The sequence below is a fragment of the Pyxicephalus adspersus genome, chromosome 8 (genome assembly GCF_032062135.1).
Source record: "Pyxicephalus adspersus chromosome 8, UCB_Pads_2.0, whole genome shotgun sequence".
NCBI lineage: Eukaryota > Metazoa > Chordata > Amphibia > Anura > Pyxicephalidae > Pyxicephalus > Pyxicephalus adspersus.
The window spans coordinates 37,665,371-37,683,346 of NC_092865.1; the positions used below are offsets into that span (position 1 = coordinate 37,665,371).

Genomic DNA, 17,976 nt, shown 5'->3' on the forward strand with positions numbered 1-17,976 from the left:
TTTAATTGATTGATACTCATAAATCAGACAGCAGAGGAAGAGAATCCTAAAAATGAAGGAATATTGTCTTTGGACAAACTTTTCCATGTTCATTTTTTTACAGGAGATAAAAAATGGAAAAAAAAGCAAAGACCTTTGCAATATAACGATTGAAAATCAGAACAGTGCAGCTCAATATGTGCACCTTTATAACCCAGCTCTCTTCTCTGTACCTTTTAGCTTTAAAGTTAATCATTTGTTTGTCTCTATCTACCAGAACTTCTTATCTACTCTCCTGTCACTTTACAACCTGAGTTCTCTTATCTCACAGCCAAGGGCCATGTGATCCAATGCAGCCAATGAAGTCCAATAAACCCTCTCATTACATCCCATCTCCAAATGGGACGGATGGTTTACAACAGGTCAGTAATGCTCAGTAGAGTACAGAGTCCAGGCTGAGAAATACCTGTTACTTTCTGTACTAGGCATCGTATTTGGGAAACTGCAGTCACTTTCCCTTGAATATGGCACAGTCCTTGCCATTCCAAGGCTTCTCCTGTCCATTCCTAAGGTGCTAGTAACCAGAATCAATGCAATTTTCAAAGACGTGGACAATATATATTATTTGGAGCTGACCATGGCTGCACGACCTGAAAGTGTCATCATACAGGATCCAGTGAAACATGGATATAACCCGCACGGTGAGTGTGTTAAGTCTGGAATTTTTGAAATCTGCCCATAGGTGGCAGGATGTCTTTTGCTGCAGTTACATTAATGGGCATAAGCAGTTTGTTTCTCAACTCACACCAAACTTCCAAAATGGAACTTGCACCATGCTTCATTGAATAATTTACTGCTATATATAAAAAAACTATTTTGTGTGGTTATGTTAGTGGTGGTGGTGGGGGTGTTGCAATATATTATGGAGTGGAAAAACTTTTTAATTTTAAAATGTTTAAAGTAGGAACAGGTTAGAACTTCTGTGTGGTTATTTCTATGGTCTGTTACCCCTAGTATAGAGATCTACTCTTTTTTATCCTGGTGATACTGGAAATAGAAGTGATGGGAAATCCAAAATTCAAATGTTAATATTAGCTATAGTGACAGCTAAGAGGTGTGTTTTGTTCACTTACAGGATATTTTAGTACATCTTCTGTGGGGTCCACAGAACAGGATTTTAGGGTCTTTGCAATGGAGCACACATTAAAGCAGAGCAAAACTCATCTCTCCTTCATAGACATCTCAGCCCAATTTTCTGGGTTTGGATCTTCAGCCAACTTGATTGACCTGGCTGGAATGATGCAATTTTTGCAGTCCCTTCTGCAATAAAAAGCTGCCTGCTCAAAAAATAATAATACATAATATTTAGGCTTTGTGATTGATCAGTGAAAACACGTTTAACATAGTTAGCAAAGTTTTGCTGTTTTATTTTTTCAATATTATGATTTATTTATTTAAAATATGTAAACAGTTGTTTAACAAATATGTTAGATCTGTTGGATAAATTTGTTAGTAGATACGTAAGAGTTATAGATAGCCATACTAGGTGGATATAGGAATAAAATACAGATAAAAATATAGTAAAGATGCTTGTTTAAATATCTATAGCAAACAGATAAATTGAATGTGTTAGTCTTAGTGTGCTGGTTATAAAATAAACAAAGACATCTGGCTAATTGTTTCTGTTAACCCAGACTCATTGTTTTCTAAATAATTTACCATAATGTATTTAAGTAGTAAAACAAAAGTATGAGCAAGTGAAAAAAGAATGGAGCTGTTTAGTGGAATGTCAGCTTGTTTGTAGGAGACAATGTAGTAGGCCATAAAATGATAATGGCTGGACCAGGAGGAGGAGAAAAATGAAGCAATAGGAGAAACACAGACTGGGTGATGTCATGTGAGGAATGAAAGATCCTGAAATTGATTCAGAGTTTCATTCGGATGTATTACAGATGTTTTCTCAGTTTTCCTTCTGTCACTTTCAATGAGGTTACAGAGACATCAGAGGTGTGAGTGGAAATGATCAGCAGGGCACCATCAGACCCCATTAAACTACTGCACTCTCCTAACAGATGGGATGTGGAACTATACTAATATTATAAAAATAAAAAAAAAAACCTGGATAGATTTGCACATCTTATGAAATACTTAGACTAAGTTACTCCGTAACATATTTGTTGAAAAAAAACCTTTGACTTAAATACACCTAATATAGGAAGTGATTGCAGGTATGCAGCTCCTGTGTAAAAATCCTCTTTGGTAAGTTTCAATGGACTTTACAGTCTTGGTTTCTGAAATGCAGAAGTAGGCATTATGGGGTTAATTTGCCAAAGAGTGACGTGAATGAGGTTATATGGTGTGTGTCTGATCAGGTGCAGAAAAGATCCTGTTTTTATTCCCTTGGATGCACTTTGTTTGAACTGAACATAAATTTCCTTCCTTTTAGCTCAGACCCTTTAGTAAATCTGGGGAGCATCAAACCGAAAATTAAATTATGTTGTATAAAAATGTTTTTTAGTAATTGTTTGATTTGTTGGATTGTATGGAATATATTTTTAGGTGCAGCATATGTGCAAAAAGTTTGCTATACCTTTTTAAAAAAAATACTAGCACGATGTCAGGATTTAGGGGATCATGAACCCTGCAGTGCTCCCCTCTCTGGCTGGGTGCTGACATCTTTAGCAATTGCTGGGCATTATCGGGTGTAATACAGTTGTTTCTGATTTAGCCCAGGAATAACAAAGGCACTGCAAATTTACTGTAAATTAACAATTTAGTGGCTGTTTTTTAATCCCAACTTCCCACCCCTTTTTGTGGAGTCAGTATTGGAACTTTCCGATTCAGGTTAGAGAAGGGACCTTGTGAAGGGTTTGCTTAGGTAAATTAAAAAAAAAAAAAAAAGTCTAATGGCACTTTAAAAATGTGTAATGTTTTTAAAATGTGTAATGTGTAACTTTTAAAAATGTGTAGTTATTATTATACTTATTTGCATACAACTTTTCCCTTAATTAACACTTATGTACTTTATGATACTTTATTGACAATTTTATATTTTTTTGCAAGTTATGATGCCTCAGATATGTTAGATATATCTGATTGCAGATATTCAAACTGGTGTGCAAACTGGTAATTTCTAAATATCCTGATGAAAATACTGTAACTATTTTATTACTACTCCTGAATGTTCTGAGTGTCACACTTTATATTATACATGTATGTCCTTTCCAGAGAAGTGTAAAACTAGCTAACTTAAAACTAGCTAGCTTACCTAAATTTTGATATTGAGATAATAAAATGTTAGTGTCAGTTAGGTTATATTTTGGCAATTGAAAGAGGCAGAAAAAACATACATGTAGATATACAAATGACGATATTTCTATTTTATTAACAAACAAGAGTGAATACTGGCCAACCTTTTGTGCCAGCATAGGCTTGTGTAATAAGTCCTAATGTAAACCAACACTGTTATTTTCAAAAAATACTCATGTACAAGTAAAGCTATTTACTTTGTTGTATTTAAATATATTGTCAACAATTTTTGCTACACATCCAAGACTTTTCCTCACCCCAGTAAAGAATGAAACATACCTATAGATACTCAAACTTACTTCTACATCCAGTGTGTACAGGCCTTTAGAGAGTCTGGACTCTGTCACTTTGGGTCACTTAAGCTGTTTCCATTTATTTACACTGTTTTAATTTGGTAATGATTCCAAGCCCCATTTTTTACCACAATAAGAAGTCATACAAGTGTGAATTTAAAAGCAAGGTCACACCCCAGAAATTGCTACCACCAAGTTCTGGCGTTTTTTTTCCCCAGCTGATATAAGCCAGAGGAGGAAGTGTATCTGTTAACTCTTTTTAAATGAACTTTCTTTTTTGTGTTTTTGGTTAAATGACTAGTTGACAGCTTTATTATATATATATATATATATATATATATATATATATATGTGCGATAAGCTAAAAGTACTTTTTCATATCCACTTACCACCAAGGATTTTTTCTGTTCAGCATTTTTAGTGTTCTATACAATTATATTTGTTATTTCTGCAAACTATTTCATCAAATATTATGGCACACGACACCATACACTTCATAATAGCAATAGGCAATTTTTATACTTGCACACATCAAGATTCTGATAACTGTCCCAATTTTTTTTACATTTCGGAACTTGAATTAAAAAGGTACAACCTTGATATTTTTGTTTCTTGAGCCCAATTTCAATGACATTTTGTAGTATTTAACAGCCTATAAAATAAGCATTTTACTATCCAGACTTTATTTTTCTGTAAAATAAAATTTGAGATGTTCCTTTCTGAAAAATTACACACATTTCTTTGATTGCATAGTGCTCTTCAACACTTTTGTAAATCTCTTTAGTTTTTATCAAAGCTTTCTTTAAAATCATAGAAAGGAAAGGATGTTATTTTTGCAATAGACATACAAATTACCTTTCCAGATTCTATTTTGAATTTAGCAAATATATATATATATATATATATATACTGAGAATAGACAGACAGACATTTTATGCAAAATCTTTTTCTTCTGCATCAAGTTTCACACATTCAGGGATAATTTCTATGTTTCATGTATTTCCATATATTTTAAAAAAATCATCTAGACTTTAACAATCATCACAAATAATTATTTCTATGGAACATTTTAAATAATTTGTATTTCAGACATCCTTAAAAAATGTTCTAGATGTTCCATTAGAAAATACAGAGGCCTACATTTTAAAGGTAGCCAGTTCACTTACTGATCCATCTTGGGGCAATGCAGTGGGGATACCTTACTGCAACATAGCAAAGTGTTTGATAACAAGAAAACAACAAGCAAATTTGATATACATGCTTGAACTATTCACACACAAATCCACACATGCAACCACTTGGACATAGCATCCTATTTTGATTGTACATCTTCTCTACTTATGCTAGCATTGGAGCAGAGCTTTTATACCTGAATGTAAAAACAATGAAATTCTAGACTCGATTTGTTTCCAAATTGTTGTAAATCACTTAAAAAATGTGTTCATACAGTAAACAAAAAGCCAGCATATCATATAATTGTCCATTACCTTAACTCTAATATGTTTTCTTTTACTTTTTATTATATTATATACTCATTATTAATTTAATTATATAATGTATTATATTGTTATATTCAATATATATAAGGAAAAATCTGCAATAGAGATACTGACAGGAATAAATATCTGCCAGGCGTTCTAGCCTTTCCTTAGACTACTTTTTTTTTTCATATTTTCTGTGTTGCTGTTGGGAGATTTTCTTCCACTTTTTGTCTAGAAAGATGGGAAGAGAAAGGAAATCTCTCTGAAATTTTTATATAAATATAATAAAATGTTTAATTTTATTTTCACTGCCTGGTCTATTCATACAGAGTTATAGAAGATTCAATGTTAGACAATCCATAACTCTGTTTTACTGTTGCCATGGGTTATTCTTGTAATAATTACCTATTATTTAAATGAGGGTTTTCTAAATAAATAATTACTTAGCATATTCATCTGTTCAAAAAGTGAACAAGGTTACAGGATCCCTTAAAAGCCCTTATCACCCTCCCTGTTATTACCACCACCATTATGAATATTCACCATCTCCATGTTCCCTATCCTCTCTCATCATACCTAAACCGAAACATGTGACCTTCTTCCCTTTCTCCCAGCATCCATTGCTTTACCCTGAGAAGCCAATCACTAACCGTGAAAAATGTCACATCTTATGAGGGAGCAGGTCAATAAACTTATGTAAGCTCCAACAGCAGCCATCGCAGGGGACTCAGTCTAGAACTCCAGTGGTGGGAGAGTGCAGTGAAGGTGAATATCAGTGGAGGTGCTTTTAGGTGAGCTTACAACCTTCCTATAAATAAAGTGAAATCAATGAATGTCAAGAAAACTGACTGCAGGTTAAACATTCATTTCTGCAGCATTTGGTTCAGTAGAAGGAAAATGTGAAACTGTTATAAATTATTACTGCAATTACTAGCAAAATTTAAAGTGAAACTAAACCCTGGGGATCTTCACCTGTCCCCATTTCATCACAGGGACTGCCATCTTCTCTCTTTGCTTCTGCATCCCAATCATTAGCCATCATGTTTGGCTGGGCCAGGATGATGTAACTCCCACACGGTTGCATGGGGGTTTATTCAGCCTGCAAGAAAAAACAGGATTGGCGGGCATTCCTGGCAACCAAAGTTGAGCTGTGTATGTGCAGCTCAGTGACTTTTAACAGATGGGTGGCAGTCAGGTAGGTAAGAATAATTATTTTGCAATAAGGAACTGCATGATAGTAACTTTTAGAGGTGGAACTTTAGTTGTAGCTGTACTGAATCTATGGTGGAAAAGCACTGCTAATCTAGCCTAGGAAGTAGGTTAGAACCATAGCACACCTGCCATTCTATTTATTTCTGTTTTAAAATTTTTGTGAGGATCAACAATATATGTTACTGAAAAAATATCACAGACACCTTTAATGGTATATTCACCACACCTAAAGGGTACAATTAAGAAAAAGCTATTTATTAGAGTTTACATATACTTTAAACCTAACATAACATAAGCAGGTCATTGAATGATGCTGGGATATGCCAGGTATGCCAGCAACCCCAGGGCTGCCAGAACCAAATGAATTCCCGCACACATCCCCCGGAATTATGTAACCCAGGGCCTTGCCAATCAATATGGCTCAAGATCCGAAGACCAGCCCAGATTGTTGTACCCATGACGGGGCAAGATGACTGAAAATAAAACTGTGTGATCAGGCATGTAAATTTATTTTATTGCAGAGGGGACATCTTCTGTCTTTTCTGTAATAAAGGACCTGCCTGGTTAGAATTATTTATTTGTAATGTTTAGCTCTTCATTAATACACTGCACCCTGAGAGTTTTTAAAAAGTAAATAATAAATACATGCACATTTATTAAGTACTCGAATTGCCATGTCCACAGCATTGGCACACTGAGTACACAGTCAGCATGTATGAGAGTGATTGAAGCTGTGTAACTGTGTACCTAGCAGTATGATTGTGCATCATTATCACTTGTGCTAACACTTGTTATTGTGTTTACTGGGAGTCATTCTATTATACTTAGAGTGTTTAGCACTGATTTTATCACAAAAACTCTACCTACACTATAATGGTATCTCCTAGATAAACATGGTTTATGATAACCTCTTCATGCGCATGACTAGTTCAGACTAGACAGATTTCAAAGAAGTAAAATGATTCAGATTCAGAGCACTATCAATAGTAATTTGTGGAATACAGCAAATTCACAAATACCAATGCTTTTCTTGAAATAAATGTAAAATTACCACATTTAACATAGCAAATGTTAGGAAATGTTTGAAAAAATCAATCAGCCTGTCATGGGGACATTTTGAGCATTTCAATACTCTTCCATTTTGGATGCAGGATGCCAGATATGCAGTAATAATATGCTATATGTTGAAGTAGTATAATACACATAATGTAATTATTGTTTTATAGGGACTATAAGTGTTGCAAAGATGACGATTTTCCACAGACACTCATGGACTCTCTAGATCAGTGCCTCTTGCTGCTGCCCCTGCTATAATTACTATATTCACAGCTCACAGTACATTAGCCTGGTAGTCAGTAGAATGGATGACTCCTACATTGCTGGCCAGTAAGAAGAATGCCCCCTTACAGATAGTCAAAAAGATCATTGATATTTATTAAATTGACCTGGGAGTCACAAACTGCTCATTCCTCAAGAAACCCCTAACAGCCTCTGGAGGTTTAATGAAACCCCGGTTGAGAAACACTTCTCTAGAAGATCGGGGAGTCCAGAAGCTGAACGTTTTAGCTCCTATGTTTTAGCAGCTGTCACTATACCGCTGGTGGTGCTAGTCTAACTCTGGAGCCACCAGAGAAGCAATCACCATTTTAAAAGGGTCTTTGAACAATCAAAACATTTTTTCATTATAGGTAGATGAATAAAGGGTTTAAATCTCTACCATGTTACTATTTGCTCCATATTTCTTGTTAGGAAGAGTTTTTCTTCACTTCCTGCCCTGGAGATGCAACAGAAAATATCTTCAAAGTGAATGAAATTCCTATCTTAGCATTGTCACAAGAAAAGATTTTTTCTTACCTTTTGCTCCTATGCCAAAATGTTTTTATTTCCCCTCACTTTCTGTGATTTCAAAGGGTCTAGTGCCCACTCCTTAAGATACACATACAAAGTTTGCCAGGCTGAGATGTTTATGGAAATGCTGGACTACCTGGGCACCCAAAGGAAGTCTTACTGTGCTTGCACATATGGCCACCCCTACAATATCTATAGGTGGCATTAAAGTTTTAACAAAGGCACTTGTCTATCTAAGGAGTTCTTTAAAATACAGCTAAAACTCCTGTAAAACAACTAAAAACTAAACTCTTGTATGAGAGTCACGACAAGTACCAAATCCAGCTACATGATGCACAAGCTTCATAAATTATTAAATAAAAACTTCCTTTACTCTCCCAGACTGAGTCATATCCTTCTTCATTTGTGTTTCACATGCTCTCTCTCCCAGAATCTGTAGCAGGCAAAGGTAAGGCTGACAATACAGAAGGCAGTGGGCATTATTAGACATGGCCAAGTGTTGATTGAAAAGCTACAAAACTGGCAAAGATGCTAGCCTTAACATTATTTCATGCCACGGTTGTACTTGTAGTCACAATTTACATGACAACTCTGCTCTTAGTTCAAAAGCAGTGCAGGAATTTTGCCAGTCCATCACAAGTAGCATTAGGTGCAGTTAATAGTACATTAGGTGCAGTTCATAGCAGTAGAAAACTGAGTGGAGCCTTACTTATAAATAAAGTAAAACTAAACTGAAAGTTTAAAAGAATCACACTTTAATTCTGCAGATCCTTCGATTGTACTGGAGTCCTCGATCGGGTCCCACATTGTTGTGTAATCCTCCTTTCTCCTGGCACAGACGAATCGCTGTGTGCCACCTTCTTTGGCATTCTTCTGGGTATGTCACCCAAACTCCCACTACGCAGGTGCGAGATCGGGTGATGTAGCCGGCTGTAAAAGAAAAAAACAGAGTGCTGATCTCACTGCACATGTGTGAGATCGGCATCTCTTTCCCTAGGAAAATGCCCCTTCTGCGCATGAAGAGGGAGCAACCAAGAGCATTCACTTATTTTTTCATATAATGCACACACTCACATTTAGTTTTTTTTTACAGGCTATGGAATAAGGATAACTAAATGACCTACAATTGAACTGAACTTACTGGAAACACCCTCCAGATTTGTATAGCATGGGGAAGGGTTAGAATCTGGCTCAGTTTCCTGTTGCTCTCTGTGTCCCACTGGACCAATGATCACATGGACAGGAAATCAGGGGACATTTTGTTAAATGGATCCCTGTGCCAGATTTTATGAAAACCCCACCCTAGCCTATAGTAGAATGCAATGCAATAACGTTTATCTTTCCTTGGTGCATAATGGTGTCTCCATCACCAGGGTGAAGATCTGCACCTCCAAGTCCTGTTGGCCTCTCAGGGTTTCCACCAGGTCTAGCATTGGTCTCATTCCCCTATTTGCCAATCTCTTCTCAGGATCACTTATTCTCCCTAAAGTTCACGTCCCCCATTACTCCTACTTTCCTTCAGCAAATGGCAGAGAAAAGTTTTGGCTGCACTTTTGCCGTCAAACTCTATAATGGTTACTGGGGGCGAAAATTCCTCTGTATGACAGGGATACAGGTGCTAAAGGTTCAAAGCTGGATAAAGCAGGGGTTCCAAACACAAGTAACTCCTTCCCCAGTGTACCACTATAAAAGGTGTGGTGAACATCTACAAGACTGGCAGTGCTCCCCTCATGGAGGAGGGGTTATGTGTCAGGTGTGGCACCCCAAAAATGGTCCTAAATAAACACAAAATGAAGACACAAACAGCTAAAAAATGCAACCCAAATTCCAACACTTCTGCATGCTATCCCAAATAAAAGCCAAGGGTTTTGACTGGAGATTAACCTGATCTTTACATTTAAGTTACATGTAAACAATCAATTGAAGTTTATCACTTTAATCACCAGTGTATCAACCATCAAAGCAGACACTCTTAAGACAAGGACACTCCTACATATGCCTATATATCATGCTACTTGAGACTTGCCTTTTTTTACAACCCTCCCCCTGTTTTTTTGTATCTAAGGTAACACTTGTATGTAGTTTACACATGTTCCTATAAACTTTATATATGTTCCCCATGCTGCCTGCCCTTAGTTGAAAACTAACAATATAATAAAAAAAGTCAGCCAAACCTGTTATTTGAGTTAAGCAGCTTAAGCAGTAAGATGTCATAGGGCTACAGGTATAGACTTTCCTATGGTAGTAAGAAATAAGGAATAATTCAAGTACAGCTATTTAATGAGTAAAACTACAATTCCATTTGGTATTAAACATAACTGAAACTATATGGCCAAAAGCTGGTGAATATCAGACCATCATTTCTAAATATCTACCGTGTTTCCCCGAAAATAAGACCTATCCCGAAAGTAAGCCCTAGCATGCCAATCATGCAAGGGTGAAATATAAGCCCTACCCCGAAAGTTAGCCCTATTGGCTTCACCAAGAGGAAGAAGAGAACGGAGAGAGAGCAGTGGATTTTTAAAGTACTGGAGCAAGGGGTGAAGAAATTGCAGGGTTAATTAACCTACAGTACTCTGGTGTGACACTACAACTAATAAGAGGTTGGTGGATTCTCTTTTCAAAGGGTCCTTGCTAGTATTTCATTAATTAGCAGCAATGCATATTTATTGATTGTTATTTATTTTTTTTTAACTTTTACTCAGATTCATATTGGATACTGTTTGTGGTCAACAAAGCTTTGGAAGTTTTGTTTCTGTGTCTGCATGTTACTCCATGAGTCGTAGGTTAATTGTCAGCACATTTTCCTGTTTTGTTGCAATTGTTTGCTTATGAAGCTGTGTTTTTTTTCATTAATCATTTTTGTCTATTCTTATTCATGACTTCTTGTATATAACAGAAAAAAATCTGTGATTTTGACTGGTCACAGGTAACACAGAGGTATCTTTCTATAGCATTGTAATATGGGTTACAGGTTTTGGTAAATACAGTTTTTTGTACATGAATAAATACAGATTTTTCTACATGAATAAATATAGATATTTTTGTACATGAGAAAAAAAAGACATCCCCTGAAAATAAGCCCTAATGCGATTTTTAGAGGTAAAATAAATATAAGACCCCGTCCTATTTTCGGGGAAACACTGTTAACTATCTATCTATCTATATATGCACTTACTAAATATATCATTCCTAATCATAGAATGGCACTGCTCTAATATAATGTTTATTAGCTTCCATTCTTTTGTGAACGTTTTCCATGAGATTTGAAGTGTGCCCAAGAGTTCCAATCCATAACAAAGGTGTTAATGGCAAATGACCAGAAAGTAAATTACCACCTTCAGTCGACGGTTGTCAGTGGAAACAGCACCCCTTATGTTAATGGTCAGTATAAAAGTTACAACTTACTTTAGTAGCCAGTAAAGTACACATTTACACTGGGGGTCAGAATAGCACCTTCTTACATTGGTGGTGAGTAAAGTAGTGTGTTACATTGGTGATCAGTAGAGAAAAGCCCTTTAGATCAGTGGTCTCCAACCTTTTGGAGCTCACAGACCACTAAATGCATGGATTGGAAATTATTTGTATTTTTCAAATATAACTTTATTCCTCTTTGATGAGTATGACCATTACAATTTCCTAAATTAGGACAGCATTTTATATGACAATAGTAAATATACCTTTGTTTTGTCTTAATTTATGTCTCCTATAATTATCAGACAGATAGAAAGAAATAAAGAGACAGAGCGCAACACTGTCAGCCAATCTGGCTGTATTGTATTTGCATAATTCTATTAATCTATTACTGGGACCATGCTAAAAACAGATAGTAAAATGAAGATCTGCCCAGTATACTCTTTCTCTGCTGCCTAATGGGCAGGATTAAAATAGATTGATGACCATCATTTATTGCTTAAAGCCAATGAATAAAGTAAGGTCACAGTACTGAGCATGCAGTGTTGTAGAAGTGCATGGATTGCATGTGTGGCTAATATTTTTGCAGGAGAAGAAGTGCACATATTTAAATCCTAGCTGTAAAATTTCCTTCTTTTAGTGAGCATAGAGCTGAGCTTTACACTGGACCTACCAGTGAGAGATCATGGAAGCTGCCATTTCTAAACTCATTTTCATAGAACACTACATGTATGGATGTAAAGCTAATCTTTTGGTTTTAGTAGTTTGAGCCACACACATACAGGTGATGAGAACACTGTCACAATTCAGGTACCTGCATTGAGATTGATTTAAATAGGTTGCTTTGCCAATACTAACCTTCCCTTTGGTATGTCACACACAGACGTACTATTCTATAATACAAATCTGAGCTTGCCAATTGGTTTGGAAGACAGCCAGTGTCATAAAGCTGTATACATTTTTTAAACAATATATATATTTCTAGAGCACTTCTTATGCTGCCTGGTCTGGTGTTGGTCAACCCTTAAAAACTCTGGGGACCTTTTATACATAAACAGTGTAACTGATCATGATAATGATGTTGATAATACTACGTCATATTTTTGATTAGACAGAAATGTTGAATGTATAAAAAATTTAAAAAAGTGTTTTTTTATCAATTATTTCAAGATTTTTATTTTAAATGATCAATTAGTCAACAGCAGAATAGCACATTGAAAATTTGTAGTCAATTACAAAACATATTATTAGGCAGTGTGGTATCAATTACTGTATAAAATCCTCACTGTGAGTTATTTACAAACAAAGCAAAAAAATAAATCTTTATGAAGCCTAGACATTCATTAACTTCTGGAGGAGCTGTTCTGTATGCAAAAAGAAACAACTGCAGAGTTTGTCTTGGTCATTTAAGGGTTACAAGAGGTTGCAGAAAAGCAAATGATTTCTTCTGCAAGTCATGCAAACCGCCTCCTCCCCCTCATCAAGCCTCCATCCTGCACAGGAGCAGGGAAGCCCTTCCTATATAGGAGTCTGTATGTCCGATGTCCCTAACTCAGGGACTACCTGTAGTGAAGAAAGTCAGAGAGAGCTTTGGAGAATGAGAAACAGAGATCAGGAAAACTAAAGAAAAATTGTCAGAGAGGAGGGGTGCAGGGTGGAAAGGCAGGAGTTATCTTTTTTAAGACTTTCCTTTACTTTTTGTATTTTTCATTGTTTGCATACATCCATAAAACCCTCAGTAGCACAGTAAAACCCGATCTTTATGATATGTGTCAACGTTTTCTGGGGACAGAATGCCATTTGAAATTCTTGTGCTATAGTAAAGAGGGCTTGGCTGACAGTTTCGTGCCTGTAAAATCAAAGAACAAATCGTAATGGAATCAGAAAAAGACTTCCCTCCTGGGATTTTTAAATAAACCTCCTATGATTTCTTTCCACAGTTTATAAATCATCTAAATATACACCATCAGGTGAATCAAATCTGATCGGTTGTTACCAAATCATCTCCAAATAAAAAGAAGCCAGTATTACAAAATATTTACCCTGTGTGTGTATTACTTGACCTCTGTTCTATATGTACAGCCCATCAAAATAATACAAAAATAAAAGCCCTATAAATTCCCTGGTTGGTCAATTGATGAACAAAGTGTAATTTAGAAAGTTTACAAACGAAATCCTTTTAGATTAGTCACTACAAAGCTGTTTTCTATATGTTTTCAGCTTTTGAAAAGACAATAGGGTGTTGAATATAGATCTTAATGAGGGTATTGTGGAAGACGCCGATGATTACACAGGCTCTTGAAAGGCTTCTAAATAAATACACATTGGGGTCATCACTAGGGTCGGGGTGTAATCTAAAAAATCGCATGTATATGTACAAACACAAAGAATCCTGGTGTATTTCTACAAATGTTAAACGAAATGACGGGCTGGGATTGATCTAACTTTGTGTTTTATAGCATTTCGGTTTATTATATTCTGTTTAACTTGTAGATATAATATGAATCCAAACAATCCAAAGACTGGATATTTTAGAGCAAATCTATACTTCTAGCGATTGTTTCACTGAACCACCCGAGTTAAATATAAAATTCAATGCACATAAATAAATGTAAAGACATTGAAATATTCGTTTTTGTCCTCTTTCCTTCTCTGGAATAATGCTGGAAATAAAATAGCTGTTTGCACAACCTCTTGACTTTAGCAGTTACATGGTGATAAGGTTAATTTTTAATTAAATTGTGATGTCGCATTGTGTAAAGAGAGCTTATTTACACAGAGGGAAATAAAAACTATGTACAACTATAGACTGGAACATTTCTACAATCATATTAATCAGGGGACATGCCAGCTGGGATGTACACTGGCACATAGCGGGGGTCATGTGAAGATTCTGCCATTTAATGGAAACAATGTGCAGATCAGAAATAATATTAGGAAGATTGGGGTTTGATGTATCTGAATTTTTAGGTCAATAATATTTATTAAATTCATAGTCAGTTACTTGATTGGTTTAGTTGTGATATGTACACAAAGCAGCTAAAAAAATCTGAACATTAGTAAAAAAAAAAAAAAAAATGGAAATGTGTTCATCGTAAATTCCCAATCATGTACAAGCAGCCTATTTTGCAAGCAGATGATTGGCTGATTGAAGTCAGTGCAGATTAATTTTATTTTCTAACCTCGGTGAATCCCTTGGCTAAGTACAAAATCTCTATTCCTTTATAAATCAACCACAATAATTTCCTGAAATGAGTAGAGCAGAGAATCAATGTGATATGCCTAAACACTGTTTAGGTACATTTTAAAGGTACATTATTGCTCAGATCTGGAATTCATTTCAGGTCAAAAGGAGGATGTAGAAAGATCTTGCTGTAAAGTCTGATTTAAATCTGAAAGACTGGTTCTGCTTTATATAACAATACATAGGCTGCCAGTCTGATCCATAATGATTTGTCATATGTGTCTAATTTTATTGAAGACACGAGTGTGCCATGTGCAGTAATGATCTGTCATTGATCAGGAAGTGCTGGCTGCTCTATGGCAATCATACAAGAAGAATGATAATGTATAAAATAAATATCTGTAGACATCTCAGCCACCTTTTACCACATACAGGGAATAGGTGTACCTAGCAATGGCAGGATCAGAGCAGAGAAATGTCAAGTAGAGGTGTTGATTGCTGTGCCTGGCCAGTTGTCCTGTGTAATGGCCAGCAGCAATACAAATGCTGATATTTCAGCAGAACATCTTCCCAGAAAGGAATTTTAGTAAGGATGGTATATAATAAAGAAGAGTAGGCACCAATCAGTGCAATGTTAAGTTCCCCAACTCCCCACCCCGCCCCCGGTCTGAGGTCCCGCTCAGCTCTTCTCTCCATGATGCAGAAAGAGAAGCACGAAGTTTATAACTCAACACTCTCGGTGAAAAGAAGACACAATACTCCACAGGGAGGCGTGGCCAAAACACAGGCCGCTGATTGGAGGAGACGCAGCAGAACAGACTCCACCCCCAGCGCTTCACAGAGTGACAGAAATCAGAGGAGGCTGAGACTGACAGACAACTTGGGAGGGGAGCCAGGAAGTGCGGGGTGCTCATCCTATACAGCTGTGTTGTATGACAGAACCTAATACTATCACCACTGGAGTTGTGGTGTGAAGAGAAAGACAAATTCAATGCAATTATCCGGGAAGCTTACTCAAAAAACATCATTGACAAAAAAAAGAAATATCTCACCAAAAAATTCCCCCTCACACCTACCTCCTACACCTTACCAAAAGTACACAAAAACCTAACACAACCCATAGGTCGCCCAATTGTATCGGAAATTGATTCCCTAGAAGCTAATGCAAGCGAATTAAGATTTCTATCTACGTCCAATAGTCACCAAACCCCATCCTACCATAGAATTAATCAAATTGATCAATAAAATATAGTCCCACCTAATTCCACCTTAGTAGCAATTAATGTGGAGGCACTTTATAGCAGTACACCCCATGATTGGGGCATTCAGACCATTGAAAAATATTGTGGGGCAGCACAGAGGTTAGCACTCTGGCCTTTGCAGCACTAGGTCCTAGGTTCGAATCCCAGCCAGGTCACTATCTGCATGGAGTTTGCAGGTTCTCCCTGTGTCTGCGTGGGGTTCCTCCCACCATCCCAAAAACATGCAATTAGGTTAATTGGCTTCCCTCTAAATTGACCTTAGACTACATTAATCACATATGACTATAGTAGGGACATTAGATTGTGAGCTCCTTTGAGGGACAGTTAGTGACATGACTATGGACTTTGTACAGTGCTGCGTAATATGATGGCGCTATATAAATACTGTGTAATAATAATAATTTAGAAACAGCATACCCACCTCACAGGAACAAAACAAATTCATTCTCACATTACTCATATACATTCTCCATAGAAACTATTTCACATTTGACAATAATACATACTTTCAGATCCAGGGCGTAGCCAATCTGTTCCTATGCCAACCTGTTTCTGGGTGACTGGGGAGAAACTCTTTTTCTCAATCCCCTAATGGACAAATACAAGAAACATATTCTAATATAGAAGAGATATATTGATGACAAGAACCATTCCATGTGCATATACACTCCATAAATCATTACACCCATATGCCATCATGGAGGCACTACTTCAATCTAGATATGTTATCATTGTATGGACAGGAATATATCCCTTCCAATCCAAGAGGGGGTGACCTGGATAAAAAACTATTACAATGTGAAGCTAAAAGGATTGTAATGCTACAAGTATGTAACCAACATAGACTATATATCTGACAGTTTTACATTTCAACTTTCTAAACCACATACCATAATACTGTGATATATGGTAAAAAAATACTATGACAGCTATCTACTTCACCAATTATTCTTTTATTAAAAATAATTAATAAAATACCCCAGTAACCAGAAGTGGAAACACAAAGTTTATAGTGATTTCTTCCAGATGAACCAAAAGATATTCTCTTTACACATGTAGGGCTGCTTATTGGGGGCATAGTACCAAGATGCCACCTGTGCTCAGCTTTTATTTCTCCCCACTATGATTTGCAGATTCTGGCAGATCCCCTCCTGCTCTCTGACAGTGTCTGCCCTTCAGGCAGCGCCGCCCAGAGGTAGGAGGAGCCCAGCTGATGTCACAGGGATTCCCTCACACTCAGTCTGGAGTGCAGTGCACATGCACGCAGCTGAGAACGCTGTTCCCTGTGCCTATATATTGCAGCCTTTACTCAGACACAGACCCTCTGGCTGGACAGCAGCAGATCACTCTGCTACACTCAAGCTTTAACCCATTCCTGGACAACAGCAGATCAATCTGCTACACTCAAGCTTTAACCCATTCCTGGTAAGATCTTTACAATCCTATACACTTTACTAGTTAAATTCTTCCCTATTGCACTTGGCAAAAAACTATTTGGACACTATAGAACATCCTTTTTATTTTTTCCCCCAACATAGGGACTTTCAAAACTGACATTGAAGCTTACTCAGCAGATAACTCTGCCACACTGAAGCTTCAATACATTCCTGGGATTTTCAAAACTGACAGATTCAAGCTTACTACAGGGATTATCACTAGAATCAAGTATTTCCATTTTTTTATCTCCAAAAGAGAGCCCTACTATGTACTTCATAGATGAAGATACTAACACTCATAGGAGATAATACACCTCTAAACTTCTGACTGGGAAGTAAGTGATTTTCTTCTATATATCACAGTAAATAAAAGACATATGTATGGATGTACCTAAACACATATATTTCTGCTTACTACCAGGCATTGTCTAGCCATTTGAAACAGTTTCTATTTACCTACATGTATATTGAAATATACCGCCACCAAAGTAAATGGAAAACCTTTTTGGCATTTTTCATGGCATAATACCTAATACCCCTCTGAGAGAGACAATACCA

At 36.5% G+C, this 17,976-nt stretch overlaps 1 protein-coding gene across 3 annotated transcripts in view; it reads left to right on the forward strand.

The window, feature by feature from the left end:
* The first annotated feature begins 410 nt into the window (after positions 1-410).
* NR5A2 (nuclear receptor subfamily 5 group A member 2) overlaps positions 411-17,976 on the forward strand; it is a 77,219-nt gene continuing 59,653 nt past the window's right edge. The window contains exons 1-2 of one of the 3 annotated variants that reach the window (XM_072420069.1): positions 17,259-17,407; positions 17,521-17,753. Coding sequence is in view for 1 of the 3 variants with exons in the window: in XM_072420071.1 (XP_072276172.1) it covers positions 617-680 (64 nt within the window). In the remaining 2 variants the exon portion in view is untranslated. Of the gene's footprint in view, positions 681-17,258; positions 17,408-17,520; positions 17,754-17,976 lie in introns of those variants that run through there. The other 2 variants (XM_072420071.1, XM_072420070.1) reach the window with 2 other exon arrangements.